This window comes from Typopeltis vanoorti, chromosome 15, assembly GCF_054136105.1.
Source record: "Typopeltis vanoorti isolate ZY-2024b chromosome 15, IOZ_Tvanoo_1.0, whole genome shotgun sequence".
NCBI classification, from domain to species: Eukaryota; Metazoa; Arthropoda; class Arachnida; order Uropygi; family Thelyphonidae; genus Typopeltis; species Typopeltis vanoorti.
The window spans coordinates 63943784-63963860 of record NC_143563.1 but is presented as its reverse complement, the minus strand read 5'-3'; the positions used below and the strand labels follow the sequence as shown (position 1 = coordinate 63963860).

The 20077-nt window shown below is 36.0% G+C and overlaps 1 protein-coding gene across 5 annotated transcripts in view; it reads right to left on the bottom strand.

Moving 5' to 3' along the window:
* Nucleotides 1-20077, bottom strand: part of LOC150098821 (zinc transporter ZIP10-like) — a 208440-nt gene that overhangs the window by 27108 nt on the left and 161255 nt on the right. For all 5 annotated transcript variants that reach the window (XM_090405729.1, XM_090405727.1, XM_090405725.1 and 2 more), the window contains one exon: nt 10275-10736. In XM_090405729.1, the coding sequence (XP_090261855.1) occupies nt 10275-10736 (462 nt within the window). The remainder of the gene's footprint in view (nt 1-10274; nt 10737-20077) is intronic.

Sequence of the window (20077 nt, the reverse complement as noted above, 5' to 3'; positions counted from 1 at the left end):
ACTTGTTAATAGAGCCTCCAGGATCTGTTCTAACAGGCTGTACTCTTCTTTATTTGCCAGACCTTCTTGTACAATGGTTACAATGCAAAAAATGTAATTGTTCCTCACATCCCTCTCAACATGCTGACTATAGTAATAGCATCATTGTTCCTTACATCCAGGCACCTCAGAAAAAATATACGAGGTTTGAATGCAGTACATTAAAACCTCATCTGATGCTGGGTGCCCTCATTTGCTCTCCCATAGATCCTATATCTCCTCTCTCTCTGTGTGTTCTAGGTGTTTATGGGATTGCTTGTTATTGCAACTTATGATATCATGGTCAAACTGAGAGATCTGCAAACATCTGCCTAGAAGAACATAAAAAATACATCTGCTACCTTAAATACAGTCAGTCAGGTCTAGCTGACAATGCCTTGGATACCTTGCATAGAATGAAATGGAAGAAAACTACTATGCTTTACCAGAACAAATACAAATTTGAAAGATTTTTTTAGAATCAGCAGCGGATTTAAAAAATCAACCTAATCTTAATATGGTTGCATTAAACTTCCCAAGATCTGAGAAACTAATTCTCAGGCCTCCTGCCCAAGACTAAGGCTAGCCAACAGAATCCGTAGTGAGCGACCCACATGGGATTTTAGGCTTTCAGTCTAATCATTCTGACTAATTGTTTAGTGCAATTTTGTGTGTTTTTTCAATTTTAATACGATTTCCGTTATGATGTCTAGGTAACTGAGACAAAATATGGGATTGATTAAATGCATGTAAATTATTTATTTGTGCTGTTTTTATTCCATTAAACCTTATAATGCATTCATGTTGGTATTTTTACCAATGTGAATGATAATCAGTTGATGGGGATGGCAACTGAATGAACGATAATCAGGGGATAACAACTTAGAAAATATAATAACATAAGTGATCACAATTTGCTATATTTTCACCTATGTCAAACTGACATTTTTAAAATTTAGTATTTGGAACTATACTAAATTTAAAATACATGCATATCATGACTAAATGAGATTGAAGCAAGAAGAAAATGAAGCCAACAATTCTAAACCAAGACAGAAGATGGAAATGGTGGGGTGCTTGTGGCCAGCCACTAGACTAAAGATCTAATTTAATGAAAGTATTTCAGATGTAAAGCTTCATGCAGCTCAATTTAATGAGGATGGTGTATGGCAGAGGCAATTTCAATTTTATACTCATATGTACTTTTATGAAGTAAGTTGACTTTTTTTTCACCCTTAGAGATTCCGTGATGGATATCCATAGCATGGTCAGCAAGACCTGAGCACCCATTGTGTAGTCTTTATAGTTTACAATTATGATTAAGATTAATTTCTGTTGTCCAATCCTTACCTTCAATGTGACATGTCTTTATTATCTAGTATCCACTTAATATTGAAAGAACAAGAATGGGATGACAATTTGGGACTTAGCCTACCAAACTGTATTCTGTATTGGTTTAAGCCCAAAACAAATATGATGATAAAACATGATAAAATTTCATGCTTTGAGGTATTGCCCAGTCAAACAAGGCCCTTACTCTTTTTTGTAACACCCAGGGTGAGCAGTAAAAAGTTAGCTACTGGAAAAAATTCAACATCATCAGAACCAAAGATAGGCATCTTCAACATAAGACGTATCAATGGAAAAGATGTCAGACTATCAGAAGAATTATATCTACGTGATACAAAGGTACCAAGAGAATATAATTGGTATTACTGAGACAAAGAAGTGAAATCCTGCTAAATAATAAATATATGATTTTATATTCAGGCAATGATGATCAAGAAAAGAAGGGGTAGTAATAGTTCAACACCAAACACAAAGATAAACTTCTTGAATGGAAGACAAGTTCATAGATTATGGTGAAATTCAAAATGGAGAACTGGACAATGAAATTTATTTGTGCTATAATCCCACAGAAGGTTTTCATAAGGAAAAGGTAGAGGAATTTTTCAAGTCATTAAAAGAGGATAGTTGATAAAGAAAATGGAAAAGCTCATCCTTGTAGGAGATCTAAACAGCATGGTAGGAAATGAATCCCAGGCATATAGAAAGGTTTTGGGAAAATTCGGAAAAAAGGGCAAAACTAATAACAACAATAATAATGTTAATAAATACTTGCTGGATTTCTCTTCAGGCTATAGACTGTAATCACTAACACCATGTTCCATCACAAAGATGTACACAAATTCACATGTAGAGGCCATAAGAAAAAAGAAGTCTGACTATATTATCATTATCACGTGTCACCTCCAGGGAGTCCAAGGACTCATCGAGGGAGGGCTTCTACTCTACAGCTCCCCGTCCCCACCAACTACAACGAACCACCACTAACACCAATGCCATCTGCTGCTAACCACCACCACCACTAGTATTTTCAGAGACAATCACAAACATCCATGCCTACAGCAAGATTCGAACATGCAGCCTTTTGGCTGGAGAGCAGATATGCTAACCACTCAGGTATTTTCACAGTTCAGGATACAAGAGTATCTAGAGGATTTGAAACTGGAAGTGATCATCACTTATTTTTAAATAAGATAAAAATGAATATCATATTGAAAAGAACAATATGTAAAAAAAGTTTTAAAAACAATTAAAGTGGAGTAACTTTTACAGGTGAACTGCAGACTTAACTATACAAATGTTATCCAAGAAAAAATGAAAGAGTTGGAAAACAGGAATCAAACCTTGGAGTCTCAGTGACAAACTCTGAAGAAACAGTAAATGACTCAGGTGAAAAAGCATGTGATGATGATGTCTGCAAGGATAAAAAAAATTTATGGTGGATGCAAAAAATTAAATATGCAGTCTTAGAAAAGAAGCAGAAGAAAGCACATCAAAAGTTCCCAGTTGCCAAGATGTCCTAAGAGAGTACAGAGAAAAAATGTAAGAGAACTAAGTTATATGTAAATATACCTAAGCAAAAGTCATAGGAAGACTTATTATTATTGTATGGGCACCTCTATGGAATCCAAAAACTCATTGCAGGAGACCCAAACTATCCACACAATCTATCATACCTCTCCTTGAATCAATTAACACACAATGTGCTCACAACTGACTCCAGCAACCCATTAAATTCATTCATAACTCTCCAAGTGAAAAATATAGTCCTCACACCTGTACTAACCACACCTTTATTCCATTTCCAGGGATGACCTTTTGTTCTACCCACTCTAGCCAAGTGCTAAAGCATTTCACTTGTATCAATCCTATAAAATCTTTAAATAACTTAAATGTTTCTATCATATCCCCTTTTTTTTTGCCAACTTCTGCAATCCACCACCCTTGAGCTATCCTCATAGGGGAACAAGTCCACAGACTACTCACCATCTTGGTCACTTGCCTCTGAATCCTCTCCATCACTTCAGCCCCAGGAAACCCAGAAGACCAGACCTGAACACGGTAATCCATATGTAGATGTATTAAGGCCTTATTAAAGAAGAATATCCACTTCCTTATTTCTATTTGTTTGTGTGTTCTTCAACAGTCAAGTAATCTTATGAGCTACCTTAGCAATATGACCTCTAAATGTCAGCTCAGTCTACCATCAGCCTTAAATCACTAGCTTCATCTACTTCCTGGAGTAGAGTTCCACCAATGCAGTACATTGCTTATAACTGAGTTAATCCAAAATACATAACTTTACATTTCTTCACATTAAACTGATATCCATTATCTTTTGCCCATATTGACAGCCTATTTAAATCATCCTGCAAGCTCCTCATCACCTTGATTCATTCTCTACCTAATTTTGCATCATCAGCAAATAACTGAATTTTCTTGTCAGTTATTTCATATATCATATCATTTATGTACAGTTTAAACAATAGTGGTTCTAGCACAGAGCCTTGCAGCACACAACACTAGTCACCTGCTTTTGCTCCTTCTTTGCTGATTCTGCTCCTTGGTATACCACTTTTTCATATCTATCCAGCAGCCCCCCCCCTCTCTCTTACCACATTAACAGTGTCATATCCATTCCCCCTTTTTCTAATTTGCATAACAGAGTTCCATATGGTATTCTGTCAAATGCCTTTGCAAAATCCAGCAGAATCATTGTGTAGCCATTTTCTTTATCCAACTCAGCAGTCACTCTATTATAAAAAGTAAATTACTAAGGCATGACTACTTTTCACAAAGTCATGTTGCCCCTAACAGAGTATCACTGAAGAGAGAGTGAATGAAGAGATTAGGAGGCTGGAGACATTGGCTAGTGTTAAAAGAACAAGAGTAGGTGTGAGCGAAGCGTATGAGAGAGCAAGTAAGTGAGGAAATTGGAGAAAGTCGAGAGAGTGTGGAAGAAAGGAACTGAGAAATGAGAGGAAGAAGAGAATGTGAGCAAGAAAGGAAAAGGGGGAAGGGGGGGATAGGAAGTAGAAAGAGTCACGAATGTCAGTGAGAGAATGATGAATGAATCTGCTCAGAATATCATGTAGGGAAATTCGATGATTCGACGGTGTGCAGAGTAGAGTGCCAGAGGAGTGCTTACTGAGCGGCATGATATAGTGTGACAATGGCAACAAAGAGAGGTGAAAATTTAGAGGAGATGCAAGATTGATTTTAGGGATAATGCAGCAGAAATGTGTCAGAAAGAAGATACTGAGTGTGTGTGTTGCCTTGTATGATAATGCAGAGTGAAGGAGAACAGCAATGATAATGAATGCGATGATGGTGAGACTACACAGGAAGAGAGGTCTGGAATATGTGGATGCATAGAGTACATTTAAATGCAGGAAGAAGCAGGCAGGCAATTGGAGAAGCTGTTGTTTTCTGGGCAAGTACTGTGTCAGGGCTGGGAAACTAGAATTGCAATACTGGAATGTAGCAGGGATGGTCTCATGTGGGTATAATGGCTTGCGAAATGAGAAGGTGTACAATTATATTGCAGAGGGAGGTAGAATATGAGAGGAGTAAGAATGGCTACAAGCAATGCTTTTTTTTTTTTTTTTTTTTGTAAAACAAAAGGTGCCAGTACTCATTCTTTGCTAGCAGAAAAAATTGCAAATATAAAGTTTTATATAGCAAATATAATAACAACAGACATAGTTAAAAATACAAATTTTGTAAAAAATTATTGAATACTACAATCTAAATGTACCACATACCACTCTTAATAAAAGGTGCAGCATGCCATACTTTTGTGTACCAAAAAAAAATAAAAAAAAACTGGCTATAAGAATACTAGCAGTGAACTAGTGTTTCTGTATACAAAATGCTAGGAGCATTAGGAATAAAAGGAAATGAATTTGTGGCATTGATTGACTCAGTCTCTCCAAAGATTGTTAGTATCAGTGAAACTTGCCTAACTGAGGAGGATGAAGAATTGTGCACTCTAAGGGAGGAGAATCACAGTGGAAATAACACTAATGGCTTTGAGAGTATATATAGTGTGAGATGAACATTTATAAATCAAGATATTTAGTGGGATGTTGTTACAGACCACGGAATATAGATGGTGATGAGAAAGAAATGTTTAAGCAAATTAGTTTGGTAAGTGCGAAGTGAATAATCATTATGGAGGACTTCAACTATAGCAGTATAAACTGGACAGAGGCGGCAGCATATGGTGGAGGGAGCACGAGGATAAAAATTTTGGTCATGATCCGATTGTGACTGATATGTCATTATGCCCCCACTTGAAAGAGTAACTATGCAGTCTTGGAGGATGACCAGGCATGTAGAAGTATCAAGGTAGAAAGAATTTATGTGGAATTATAAGGCAGGCAACTATCACAGACTTAGAAACTAGCTTTCAGCAGCACAATGAATGAAAGAATTTGAAGGAAGAGAGGTTAGTAGTACATGGGAGATAATTGTTGACAGCAATGGAAGATTGTATACCTTGAGTGAAGAAAATAAAGGAATTTGGAGTCAAATGGATTACAAGAGAAATAAAAGAGGAATTGCAGATGAAAAGGAGATTATGGAAGACAAAGAGAGTGATGGAGAACAATTGCATAAGGAATATATAAGGCTCAGGCTAGGAAAGTGACTAGTACTGTAAGAAGAGAAAAATCAGAATATGAGAGGAGACATGCTGCAATCCAATGAGTATTTTTGCTATCAGCAAGTAGGAAGAAAAATGATTGAGGATGAATTATACTGCTGTATGGAGATAAGACTCAGATCGACAATGCAGTTGACATAGAGGAACTATTTAATGATAACTTTATTAGAGTGCTCCATCCTGGCAGTAGGCTTTATTTCTAGAGGGATAAGGAGGCTATGAAGCATTAGAAGTGAATGAAGAAGACGTATTCCGAATACCAAGTATGCTAAATGTCATAAAGCAAGGGGGATGATGGAATATCACTACATTTTAAGGTAATGTCCTAGAACTGACTGCAACATTAACTTGGCTGTTTAATGAAAATCTTGGAATGAGACAGGTTCCTGGAGAGTAGAAGGAGGGTAAGATAGTGCCATTGCATAAAGATGGTGGTAGAATGGCAATATTAAACTACAGGCTTGTTTGTATTTCTTCTGTAGTTTTTAAGATTTTGGAGAACTCATATAAAGAATTGGGCAGATGGGGGCAATATTATTTATGTACGGCAGCATGTTAAGGGACACTCTTGTTTTAGTAATCTGGTTATTTTTTTCATTAGAATAACAAAAGCTTTGGATGAAAGTAAGGCACTCATACACTAATTTTTTTTTTTTGATTTTGCAAAGGCATACATTTGACAGGGTGCCACATGACAAATTGTTTTTTAAGTTGCAACCTATAGGTTTGGGTATCAGGTTAGTGGACTGGATTTGTAACTAGCTTTCTGATATCAGAAAGTTGTATATAGGGAGCAGTAACATAGAGTAGAAAAGTTACAAGTGGAGTTCTCCAGTGTTCAGTACTAGGACCATTATCGTTCAATCTGTATTTCAATGATATTGTCACGGGACTACAGGGAAACATTCAGTTGTTTGCAGATGATGTGAAGCTTGGGAGGGTTATTAGTAATAGTGCTGATGTTTTGGATCTTCAAGAGGATTTGAATAAGCTAGAAAAGTAGGTAAATGGAGATGTCAATTTAATGTAACTAAATGTACTTGTAACTTATACTGGAAGAACACGGGATTTAAGGGGTGATTGTAGATAGCAATTTGAAGTTCAGAAGACATCTCAGAGAACTGCTGCAATATTGAAGAGGACATTGACCATGAGAGATAAAAAGGTGGTGGTCCCATTGTATAAAGCTCTGATCAGACCACATCTAGATTTCTATGCTCAGATCTGGTCCTCAGGATTTGAAGGGGATGAAGTAACCTTGGAGAGGGTACAGAGACATAACAAAAATGATATCACAACTGTATAATGTTGGTTATGAGGACAGACTGAAGCCATAATGATTGCAGAGTTTGGCAGATAGAAGACAAAGGGGGATATGGTAGAAGGGGAGGGGAACATCCTTGGAAATTGCAAAAGGGAGTAGTCAGTAAAAGGACAAGAAGTAAGTTTTTTGCATGGAGAGTACTAGGAGCATGGAATGCATTGCCTAAGAACATGGTAATGTCTGGAAGAGTTTAAGTGGTACAATAGACTTTGTACTGACTAACGCTGACCTCCCACGATGAGTCTTGTGACTCCCATGGCTGTCAAAAAAATAAATGCCTATGTAATTTCTGTATAGAATTGATGATATAACCATTTGTTAAGAATGAAGTCCTGAGCAACTTTATTCTTGCTTATGTGCAAATGGTTACATGAATAATGGTTATGATGAATAAACTATAGGCAAATAAAGAAATATCCTTACAGTAGTTGATTTCTAACATGGCTGACGTAAAGAAACACGTTGACGTTATTTATCTCCCAAAGATAATTTACCTTTCTTGTCCTAAGCTGGCAGTATACAATATAAAATCTCATATATAAAATCTGTGACTATTTATTCTATGGTGAAACAAGAAGATAAACATCTGTTTGAAGACCCAAGATATATCTGTCATAATGAATTAGAATGGCCAAGTTTGGCTCAATATGCCATCTCTTTCTTCATATGGAGAATGACTAAAATTCTTCATAAGCATCAGTTCTTACTGATAAAACTATAGAGAGGCTTTAGGAACCTAATCTTATCAGATAAGGCTGTAAATGATACTGGGGGGGGGGTAATGTTTGGTTTTCTGGATTAGTAGTCATTACACAGATGACGGTCATGATACAGTGACCAAAAAATAAATAAATAAATAAAATAATAAAATTTAATAAAAAAAATTTGTTTAAATATTTTTTCTTGCATTATTTCTTACAGTGACTTAATCGAGTCTCTCAATTAAGAATCAACGGTTTCTCCCAGCTTCCTCAGACTTGCTAGATAGTCTGTTTCTTCTTATGCCTTTCTACACGTACATTGATGGGTGATTTTGTTCTGATGAAGTGGCATCCAGCATTCCTCTACTTTCCTCTAAGACTATAATAACATAAACAGCAGCTTTAGAAGTTTTTCAGCAGCTGCTTAACACTGATTCATAATCCAACTGCAAATTAGCCAAACAAACTTCTTTTCTTTCATTCCACTGCCTCTGGTCCCTGAACAACCGTCTTCAAGTGTTCCAATAGCTATTCAAAAAAAATATACACAGGTAACCCTCGTATAACGTGGACATTAGGTTCCACAAAAATGCCGCGTTATATAAATCGCGTTATGCGAGACTAAGATCACATAGAAAAAGTAGGGTTAGATTCCGAAAGTTTTTTTTTTAAAGATTATATAAACAATGACATATCCAACAAAAAATATTTTTATTTAATTCAGGTAATTCATGTAAGTTAAGAAAACAAATAAACTATGAAACAAATACATAGTATAAAATTATAAAAAATTATAAATTGTACGTAAACTTCATTACACATAATACATAAATGTTTTATGCAAAATAAAATAAAGTGTAGATTTTAATCGTCATCACTCTCTTCAAAACTAACATTTCGCAGATGTTCTTTATTTACGAATGGCCGGACGTCGTCATCACTTGAAATCTCTTGGACATCATTTGTATAATTCTCATTGCATACTTCAGTTGGTTTAGTTATCAAGAAGTCAGTAATAAGACCTTGCTTACCACTATGCTGTAATATTTTATTAAGTTCATAATATGGAGCTAAACAAATATCCAATTGTCTCGTGAATTTTCCGGAGCACTCCATTGGGAGATCATTATCCACAAAATAACTTTCTTGCCAAATCCAATCCTTCTGCTAATTTCTTTAAACTGAATTCTTTAACGGATTCATCACAATCAGAATCTTTGATAGAACTTTTCCTGCTATTTGGTTCGATGTCATCTATTAATTGTACCTGTTCCTCCTCATTTAAATCTATTTCTCCATCAATTAATTCACTAATTTCGTTTTCAACCATATCGCAAAAGCGCTCTAAATAGCCATTACTATAAAAATATTTTTTTTACATAAAAAAAGCATTACATATTGTATGCTACTCACCAAAAAATAAAGTGCTCAGCTTGAGATTAACACACTTATGATTTTTAATGCACTTTCCTGGCAGAAAACGAAGACAATTTTTTTAACAATAAATACTTTATACGATAAACAATTGATGTACATGTGTGCTAAGGGGTATTTCCCCTAATATAAATTCACTACTTATAACTACATTCGTGATATGGGCAGACGCAAATTTAACAAAGATAAAATTTGATTTTTAAGTCGCGCGCTGAAAAATATATAAAAAGATAAAGGGTTAATACAGTTTGTAGACCGTCTTATATCGAAAAGGCGTTGTATAAGTACCGCGTTCAACAAGGGTTACCTGTATATCAGTAGGTTCTCTCTCTCTCTCAAGTCTTGTTTACACACTGCAGTAATGTTCTATATGGCCCTACTAGTGGGACTGATTAAAAAAAGTTTAATAAGATAATCATGTAGATAAAAGGTTGTCTTAGCAGGCTAATGTGAATAAGGGTAAGACAACAGAAGAACCTTGTGCTAAGTGAAATGTATATTTTCAAGAAATTCAAGCATCAATAGCAAGGTAGTAGTGGTGGTTGTTACATAATCACTTGAAGCCATTCATAAGCATCCATGCTACAATGGATTCAGCTCTAGAGCCTGTAAACTAGAAAGTGGTGATTCTGTTTACATGGCCAACCAAGACAGCTGGAGCCCTGGTTAGCTGATGAGGAAATGAACTGATTGCTCATCTTTGTTTTCAGAGAAATGTTTAAAGAGTGTCGAGAAAATTTTAATCTGCAATCTAAGTGTTAAAAATATTTCATATAATACTTACCAATAGCTAATCCATCGCAAAAGTTATGCAGACCATCCCCCATAACAACCATCCAAGCAACAGAAGAAACTGATGATGGGACTTCGTGACTATGCCCATGGTGATGATGGTGATGATGATCTGTTACAGTAACAACATAACTATGATCATCATGAGCATGCCTATACACAACAGTTTCTCTGTGACACTCTTCTGTAGTTTCTGGTGTTTCAGGTTCAGGTGTCTTTTCTGAAGGCAAGTATGTAATATCCACATGTAAGGGTTGCAAGGGTGAGGAAGGGTGATCTCTATTTCCGTTAGGTTTAAGTTCACTTTTCTCCCATTCAGAAGTGTGATCAACATGTGACCCTTCTCCAGGAACACGTTCCACATCAGCTGTGGGAAGAGGATCTTCTACAACTTGAGCAGATATTTTCTCATCCTGGATATTTTCTTTTTCCTCTGGCGGTGCATCATTTAACCCTAAAAAAAATGTTCATACTTTTATGGTTAGACAATACAGATATTTCTTCTTTATTATACAGATGCACTTGAAGAAGGAATACAGTGCACCATAATAAAAACGTCTTTATCTAAACTATACGTATAATGAATTTAAAACATGTTAAAGATTCTTTTATGTTTTCTATAACAAGAGTTTATGTTTTCTATAACAAGAGTCAAATTACGGAAAGGTCTTGACAAAATTCACACAGATGTAATGCTATTCTGCAAGAAATTCACAACAGTAAACTATTCTATTAATTCCCAATAGTTTACTATGGTGAGAGTGACTGTACATCAAGCAGAACTATTATCAATATTTAGAATTACATTAATGTATTAAACAGTGCCTCTGATTTTGAAGTCAGTCACTTTGCTAATGCAACACCACCAACACCCTGATTAACTCTTCTGGGAAGTAAGAAGAAAGTGTTATCTATGCTTTTCCACTTTGTCAATTGTTTAGCTAATATATAAATAGGTTAACTTAAAACAAAATAAATACACACCACTATCTCTTAATTACGTTTACAAGTAACCAGAATGTTCATTATTAGTCATTTTTTTTAAAAATAATATTGTAACCTTGAAAAGTAAAGCAAAGTACTGTCTGTCACAAGTTTTTATTTTAAATCATGAGCACTTTTGAGTGACTGTGGAACAAGACCGAAACCATTTTAATGATAAACATTTCAGAATGAAGAAAATAGCGATATGACAAGAAACGGCAAGGTTGTACATGAGAATTATGAGAGTGTGAATGTAGAAAGTGTTAACAATAGTATTAATGGTTTCTCAGAGAATAAAAAAGATGAGATAGATGCATTGAATGAGATCGCGTTGTTGAATGGTGCGATAGAAAGGGCAAAACAGCAGCTAGAGTGCATGAACAAAAGTCGACTGAATGAACCAACCAATAATAAAAGGTATGACAGGAAAAATAGGCGTATGAATGTGAACATGAACAAAATGAAGGATAGAGTGCTGTATGGAGACTCGTTAGTACGAGGTGTATTAGTAGAGGATTTGACAAAATCGTACCAACCTGGTGCGACCATAAAGGATGTAACTGAGTTTATTAGAGAGCAAAAGGAAAGGGTGAAAGAAATGATTGTTGTGGCAGGTACGAATGATTTGAAAGGAGATAAAATGGAAATGATAGAAGACCTGAATGAATTGTTTGAGGTAGCAAAAGAAAAGAGTGAGAGAGTTAGAATGATTAGTCTTTTGCCATGGTATGACAGTGAAATGTTTAAAAGGAGGGCCATAATTGCGAATGACTTTATGCGTGGGTTATGTATGACGAGTGGTGTGGAATTTGTGGACGTGTGGAGTGAGTTTGATGGACGAAAGGATCTATATAAGATGGATGGCTTGTATTTGAATGGTTATGGTGTAAGAAGACTTGAGAAAATGTTGCTGAATGTAGTGGATGTGCAAATTCAGAGAAACTAGATTTGTTAAGGGGGGGGGAGTAGATATACAGTCCTTAGGAAGGCAGTTGAATGTAAGAATGAATATAATATGCTAGAGCAAATAAGGACAACAAACCAGAGTGGGATAGTTAATATAAGGCGTCAAGGTAGGGTTGGGGCTAATGGGGGTCTTAAATTCATGTACACTAATACTAGGAGTATTAGGAACAAGAAGGAAGAGTTTTTGGCCATGGTTGGCACTTCCAGACCAAAGGTTATTGGTATTAGTGAAACATGGCTGACTGTAGATGATATAGCTAGTGGGATTGAATGTGATGGGTATAGTGTGTTCAGGAATGACAGTGAGAATAAAATGGGGGGAGGAGTATTGTTGATAATAGCTGATGAGCTACAGCCAAGAAGAATAGAAGTTGAATTGCAGGATAGAGAAAAGAGCACATTTGAGGCCATTTGGTGTGAGATTGTGGCTAGCAGAACTAAATATACAATTGGGTGCTGCTATAGACCAGGTGATGGAAAAGATGGTGGTGACAATATGCACAAGCAAATAGAAGAAATGAGTGGAAGGAGGGTGATTATTATGGGAGATTTCAACTATGGTCGCATTGATTGGAGTGAGGAGAGGACACACGGGAGGAAGGAATTGGATTTTATGCGGTTATTAAGGGATAACTATCTGCGACAGCATGTAATGGAAAATACTAGGGGTCAGAGAGTGCTTGACCTAGTAATTACATCTGAGGATTTGGCTGTAACAAATATGACCACATTGCCACCAATCGGTGAGAGTGATCATAGGGTCTTGACTTGGGAGGTGGCTAAAAGTGTAGAATTTTCAATTAAGACAGGGTACGTGTGGAATTATCGGGCTGGAAAGTATGACAAGCTTAGGAGTTTGATTGGCTCAGTGCCATGGCATGTACAACTGCAAGGACTAGAAGTTGATAGTGCATGGGAGGTAGTTAAGAAGTGCTTGCATGAAGCAATGGCTGACTGTATACCTAGAGTCCGAATAATAAATCAAGTAGGGGTTAAATGGATGAATAACACCATTAAGCTTGAGCTGCAAAAAAAGAAACAACTATGGAGGGAATTTAAGGAGAAAGGTGACCGGCAGGCACATGAACGGTATAAAGCGCAGGCCAGAAGAGTGACGAGTGTGGTAAGAAAAGCAAAAAAGGATTACGAAAGAACATTGGCCATGCAGGCTAAAGAGAATCCCAAACAGTTTTTTAGATATGTAGCAAGTAAAAGGAAAAATGTACATGGCAGAATGATTTTAAAGAATGCCGATGGTAGGGAGGTAACTGAATCAGTTGAGATAGCTGAGTTACTGAGTGAGCACTTTGCAAGAATATATCATCCAGGTGGTGACATTCCAGAAATGAATAAACCAGTAGATTATACGGGAATTGTGGTGAATGAAGTGGAGGTGAGTAGTCTATTGCATAACCTCAATGTCAATACATCTGTGGGATTGGATGGTATACCAGCTCGTGTAGTACGAGAAGCAGCTAAAGAATTGTCAGTACCCTTGACCATTTTGTTTAATTTGAGTCTCAGGTCTGGGTTAGTCCCGAGCAGGTGGAAAGAAGGGAAAATAGTTCCACTGCATAAAGGTGGTTCCAAGACTGCTGTTGTAAATTACCGACCGATTAGCATATCAGGAATCATTGTCAAGGTCTTAGAGAAATTAGTCAAGAAAAGAATACAGGATTGGATAGATGAAAATGGGATATTGTATGGGGGACAACATGGTTTTGTGAAGGGTAGATCATGCCTCAGTAACTTGCTCACGTTTTATAACACAGTGACGGCTGAACTGGATAGGGGTAATGGGTTTACAGTGATACTACTGGACCTTGCCAAGGCCTTTGACAGGATATCACATGGAACCCTAATCAGTAAACTGGAGCAGATGGGGATAGATATAGGGTTGGTAAGATGGATAGGAGGGTGGTTGAAGGAGAGATACCAGAGAGTGGTTTATTCAGGAGTGGAGTCAAAAAGACGTCTTGTGACTAGTGGAGTGCCGCAGGGCTCTGTTCTTGGACCACTGCTTTTCAATTTGTTCATCAATGATATTGGAAAGGATTTGAGAGGAAGTGTTCACTTGTTTGCTGATGATGCAAAGTTGGGTAGAGCAATTGTGAGTGCACAGGATGTCAAAATTTTACAGGATGATTTGGATAGTTTGGAGGACTGGGCTAGGAAAAATGGATGTCAGTTAAATGTGGCAAAGTGTAAGGTTATGCACTTTGGGGTGAAAAGAATAGCAGCAGTATATCGCATAGGTGGAACCGTACTCCAGGAGATTGATGAAGCCAGGGATTTGGGAGTGCTGGTGGATAGGGAGTTGAAGTTTAGGGGGCACATTGCAAAAGTAACTAAAACAGCTCACCAAATCACTTGGCTTATGAAAAATACTTTAACATGCAGAGAGAAGCAAGTTGTTGTTCCTCTGTATCGAGCCTTGATAAGACCCCATCTGGACTTCTGTGCCCAGTTATGGGCACCAGGGTTTCTTCATGATGGGGAGGAAGTGGAGAGGATCCAGAGACGAGTGACCAAGATGATAGTAGGTCTGTGGAATGAACCTTATGAGAATAGGATGAGGATTTGTGGGTTGCAGAAATTGGACGATAGGCGAAGGAGGGGTGATATGATTGAGACATTCAAATTACTGAAGGGTTTTTATAAGATTGATCCAGAAGATATTTTTGAAAATATGACTGGTGGTGGGAGGACTAGGGGCCATGCATTGGAAGCTGGGCAAGAGCGTGGTTCACAAGGGTGTTAGAGCTAGGTTTTTTACTTGGAGAGTGGTGAATGAGTGGAATAAGCTTCCAGAGTCTGTTGTGGGTGCTATGACCGTGAATGAGTTCAAGGCAAGATATGATAGATACTGTGTAAATGTTGAATAGTTGTTCCAGACATGATATTAGGGCCTCCCTCGACGAGTCTGTCGACTCCTTGGAGTTCCCGGAACAATAATAATAAAAAACATATTGCAAATAACTTGGAAATCAGATCAATCAACAGACATCCTAGCTTTGAAAAATTTTAATTGTTATAACTACATAAATTAAACCCTATATTTTTTTCTGCATAATTCAAGTAGCAATAATGTCTGTGAAACTGAAAACCTACACAGATATGATAATGTAGAGAATTTCATACATATTTTGTCAGAAATAACAGTGATATTGAGCAGGATGAAACCCCTAATCCCCACGTTGTTCAAGTTGACCCTTGAACAACGTGGGGATTAGGGGTGCTGGATCCCCCCCCTCCCAAATCTCAATTTAATTTAATAGAGCCTTTCAATTAAATTAAAAATGCCAAGAAATTATATTTTTGTTCCATCTTTATTGAGACTTGAGAATGTTGAGACTTTCATCAGTTTGAAGTTTCTACTTACAGGCTTCCTTGGTCTAAGCATCTAATGGTAAATTCTTTTAGTTACCATTACCTATTTTTAATCTCAAGTCCCTTTGCAAAATTTCTCCTGTTTTCTCATAAACCAACTGAATAGTTGTAAATATATCTGAATGGAAAAAAAAAAAAAAAAGGGAAGGGGGGGGGGGGATCAGCTGAAGTACCACAGATGTTTTTTTTTTTTGCATATATATGGAAAGAGTTAGAAAAGCTTTTAGAGGAAGATAATTTTATTTGTGTACCTCTTAGAATACCAAGAATGGGCAGTCAAAGCTTCTTTCTAGGTTTTAAAAAGCAAGTTATTAGTCTATTATGATACCTACTGAAGATCGTAGGAATAATGAGCTCAAGGCAGGAGTAAAACGTTTACTAATGTTTCAAGACAGTTGCACATATTACAGAGTGGATTATTAAAGTTGTAATACTGGCATTTTATCTACTTAGTTGACTGGGAGGGAACCATGCATGATCCTACCACAGTATGATGGGTGTACTATGCTGTTTAGATTATTGAAGGAGACAGTGGTATGAACTGTGGTCATACCACTGCAAACAAATAAACAAACACTGATTACAAAAGTAAGGAAAAGCCTTTGTAGTCAAGTAAGAAAAAGCCATTCCAAGTTGGGTACTTTGAATAGATAACTTGGAAAGTACTAAGTATTTAACTTTAAAAGCTGGTAAGGATTTGCCCTACCAGTTTTTAATGCTTTTAAAATTAAACTTGAGTTATGGACAGAAAGAGAAGATCATTGCCTACTTCCTGTCTTTGAAAATTCCAAAAATAATTTAAAAAAATTTTATGTAAGTGCTCTTTCTTTTTCTTGTCAATAACAATGATTAAGTACATAATTGCAGGAAGGATGACAGTTTTTAGGGCTGTAGCTCTGCCATTAAAAGATGTCTTATTCTCCAAGGGTTGAGAGAGGCACAGCACACCAGATGATTCAACTTGTTTACAGTTTGGTTTTATCTCCAAAGGAATTCCTAGAATTAAAAGAGATAATTCATGATAATATCAACTTGAAGGGCAGGTGTGCAAACTCAAATGTTCCAATATCCTGAGTACTAATGATACTAAACTTGTGTTAGATTAAATAAAGATATAGATAGAATCTGTCTTAAAGTTACTCCTGCCTTAGGATGATGTCATTTACATAAATAACTGTTTTATCTGTTGGGAAAGCAGAGAAACAGAGACCCCCCCCCCCAAACCTCTGATAAATGGACATGCTGAATCGTTTTTGCAGTAGAGGCTCTATTGTCAGTGAAAAAAGAATACAGAACTTAGCAGACATCCCAGTCTGATTCCTCTGTACATTGGAATGGAGGGAGGGAAGGAATTAATGAGAAGGGTGAGAAATACACGGCAGTATTCTTTCTAAGTAGGTGGCATTAAAAATGCTGAGAGCATTCTTACTGGTTAAGAGTCAGGATTAATCTTAATATTGTTCAGATGCCAGTTCTCTAATAGCACATAGGGAGAGTGGATGTTTATGGATTTAATATTAGCTCTAATTGCCAGATTGATTATGCTAATACCATAGTCAAAATTCAAGCAGTTATCCCCCAAATTAAAGAAATCCCTTCTTCCAATAAAATATTAAAGTTTTCTTATATACACAATTAATATAAAGTTTTTAAATATATTTTTGAACAATCAAGCTATAAAAATTTTATTTGCCACCAATTAGACACCTTCTGAAACCCCTAAATAAGCAACAGACAAAGAAATATTTGAGTCATACATAGTTTTCCTTGTTAATCCAACTGTGATTTTCTTTACAGTTGGATAAACATCTGTTTCATGATTAGAACAGTTGCAAGAACATTTTAGAGACCAATATTTCCACTCCAGCCAACCCAAATGGAACTAGTTAAAAGAAAAGTACCCAGAATAAAAAAAAAAAAAAAAAATATGATTCTCTTCTGCATCCCATGATACAGAAGAGAATCATATTAACATCAGACCTTCATGGAGTTCATCATAGGGGGGTCCATACACTCATGCAAAAAGGTCAAACCGTATTAAACCCATTCAGTTTCTGCACTCATCGTGCTTTCAGGCAATATGATCCACTCACCAACTACTTTCCATGCAAAGAACCTGCTCCCTCATTCAAACCCTCCTTACATAAGCTTCCAGGTATGGCCTCTTATTCTACCCTTGTCTCCCTCTATTCAATGAAATATCTCCTCCACATCAATTTGGTGACAACCCCTCACTAACTTATGTCTCAATCATATCCCCTCTCCTATTCACAAGGAGAGGGGATATGATTGAGGCTCTATAAGTATCACATCCTCATCCCCCCCCCTTGAAAATAAGGTGATCAAATCTGCACACATGCAGCTTGACAAAAGGGAACCAGAACCTCTTTGCTTGGCAACTCGATGGCCTCCTCGTTATTGCCATTAATTTGTGATGTTCTTAGAATTTTAACAATGTGACCAAAAACTGCTAGTTCTTTAATGTAATTAGAGCTTAAGATGCTGTTTGGTTCTTAGATTAATATAAATTAAGAAATAAGATTGCACACTCTCAGATCTCTGATCTCTTCCACCTCTTTCAAAATTTCTCCATTAACTATATATTCTGCATCCCAACCTTGTCTACTAAATTTCAAGACCTTTCACTTTGCAAAATTAAACTGATAGCTTCACTCACATTTATTGAGATCCTCCTGAAAAGCCACATCTGCTCTGCTTCTCATAGTTCTTCCCAATTTTGTCATCAACAAACAGCTGCATATGTCCAGTGAAGACTGTCCCAATATCCTTAATATACAAGTTAAATAATAATGGCCCCAAGGCAGAACTTCTGCAGTACTCCACTGGTGACCTTCCACACCATACACAAATCTCCCATAAATTGAAATCAAAAACACACTTATTATAAACTTCAAAAATAATGAAACAAGAGTTATGCATTTCAGAAATCCTAGCAATCAAGAACCAATATTAAAACCATTACATCCACTGTCCATAAGAGCTATCAGAAAATTGACCACTAAATAATATTATGATTAATCCCATAATCAATAAGAATGCTCTCGGCATTTTAATGTCATCTACTTAGAGAGCCCTACTGTATTTCTCATTATTCTCATTCATTCCTTTTCTCTCACCGAGGATAACTGAACAGTTTTTGAAATAGCTAACACACCATAAAACTTTTCATTTCCTTATTTACTTAATTTTATTGTGTTAAGAATTCAGATAAAAGAAATATCAGTCATTCATCCATTAGATTTTTTGCTAATTTACAGATAATTCTTTTCTTGTTTCATTTATAAAATCACCCATGTGGCAAGAATTTTTTCATTCTTACAATCTCGCTATTTTATATTCCACAATAGTTTTTTCGTCTTATATTTTTTATTAATCCATTTTATAAACTATCTATTTATCGAGTTGCTTTTAATTTTCCATTACAAACTTATAAACTGTTTGTTCATTATTTTAGTGTTTTGTTCAATTTTATTCGATAACAACAAAAGACGCAATTACACTACACTGATTTATATCCTAAATCTTAACAGGAAATAAATAAATTAATTAAGAAATCTTATTTCTTAATTTATATTAGTCTAAGAACCAAACAGCATCTTAAGCTCTAATTACATTACTATATAAGCTTGCAGCAATTACTTATATTAGAAATTTTTTTTTTTTTTTTTGATGATTCTGCTTGAACAACCATTGCGGACAAACTGGCTGAGCAGAAACTGCAGTTCATTTTTTCTATGCTCATCTTTAATATAGAGAATAGGAGAACCATTCAAAAAATACTATTTCTAATCCTAATTCTACCTCCAAGTCTTGATCAGTACAGAGATTTAGTTTCAATTCCTTACATTGGTCTATGCATCAAAATTGCCAACATCCTTAAAACTCATAAGAGTTTTTAAGAGCAGCCTTCAAACCTATTTTTACCATGCACAGCCTGCTTTGTTCTTCCAAGAGCAGTAATCCCTTCAACAGTTATTCTGTGGTTTTCCTTACATAGATCATACTTACAGAAGTTTCTAAATAAGAAAAAAAAAAAGGAACATCTTAGCAATGGAAATTATAACAGAGTAGAAAGATCAGATCTGGCTTACGCACATCATGACATCAATTGAGACAAGGCCTCTATGCATATTTAGAGAATAACTTTCTTTCTCATTATATTAATGAGAAAGAATCAACACGGTCATTTTTTTCACATGGCTTGCTCAACAAAAATCAAGGATTCATCCAAAATGATACCTGGAAGTCATTGATTAAATTAGTTCAAACACCTGATTTCAATTTTTTGGCTAATCGTATCCAAACAATGCTAGAAAATGGATGACTCGTGTTTCACTGTCTCATTTTTTGACTGTTTATACTACATCAGTTTTTCTCAGCTTTTAATGTTAATTTATATTTTTTGCTTATCATTTTTATGCTTATTTTACCCTA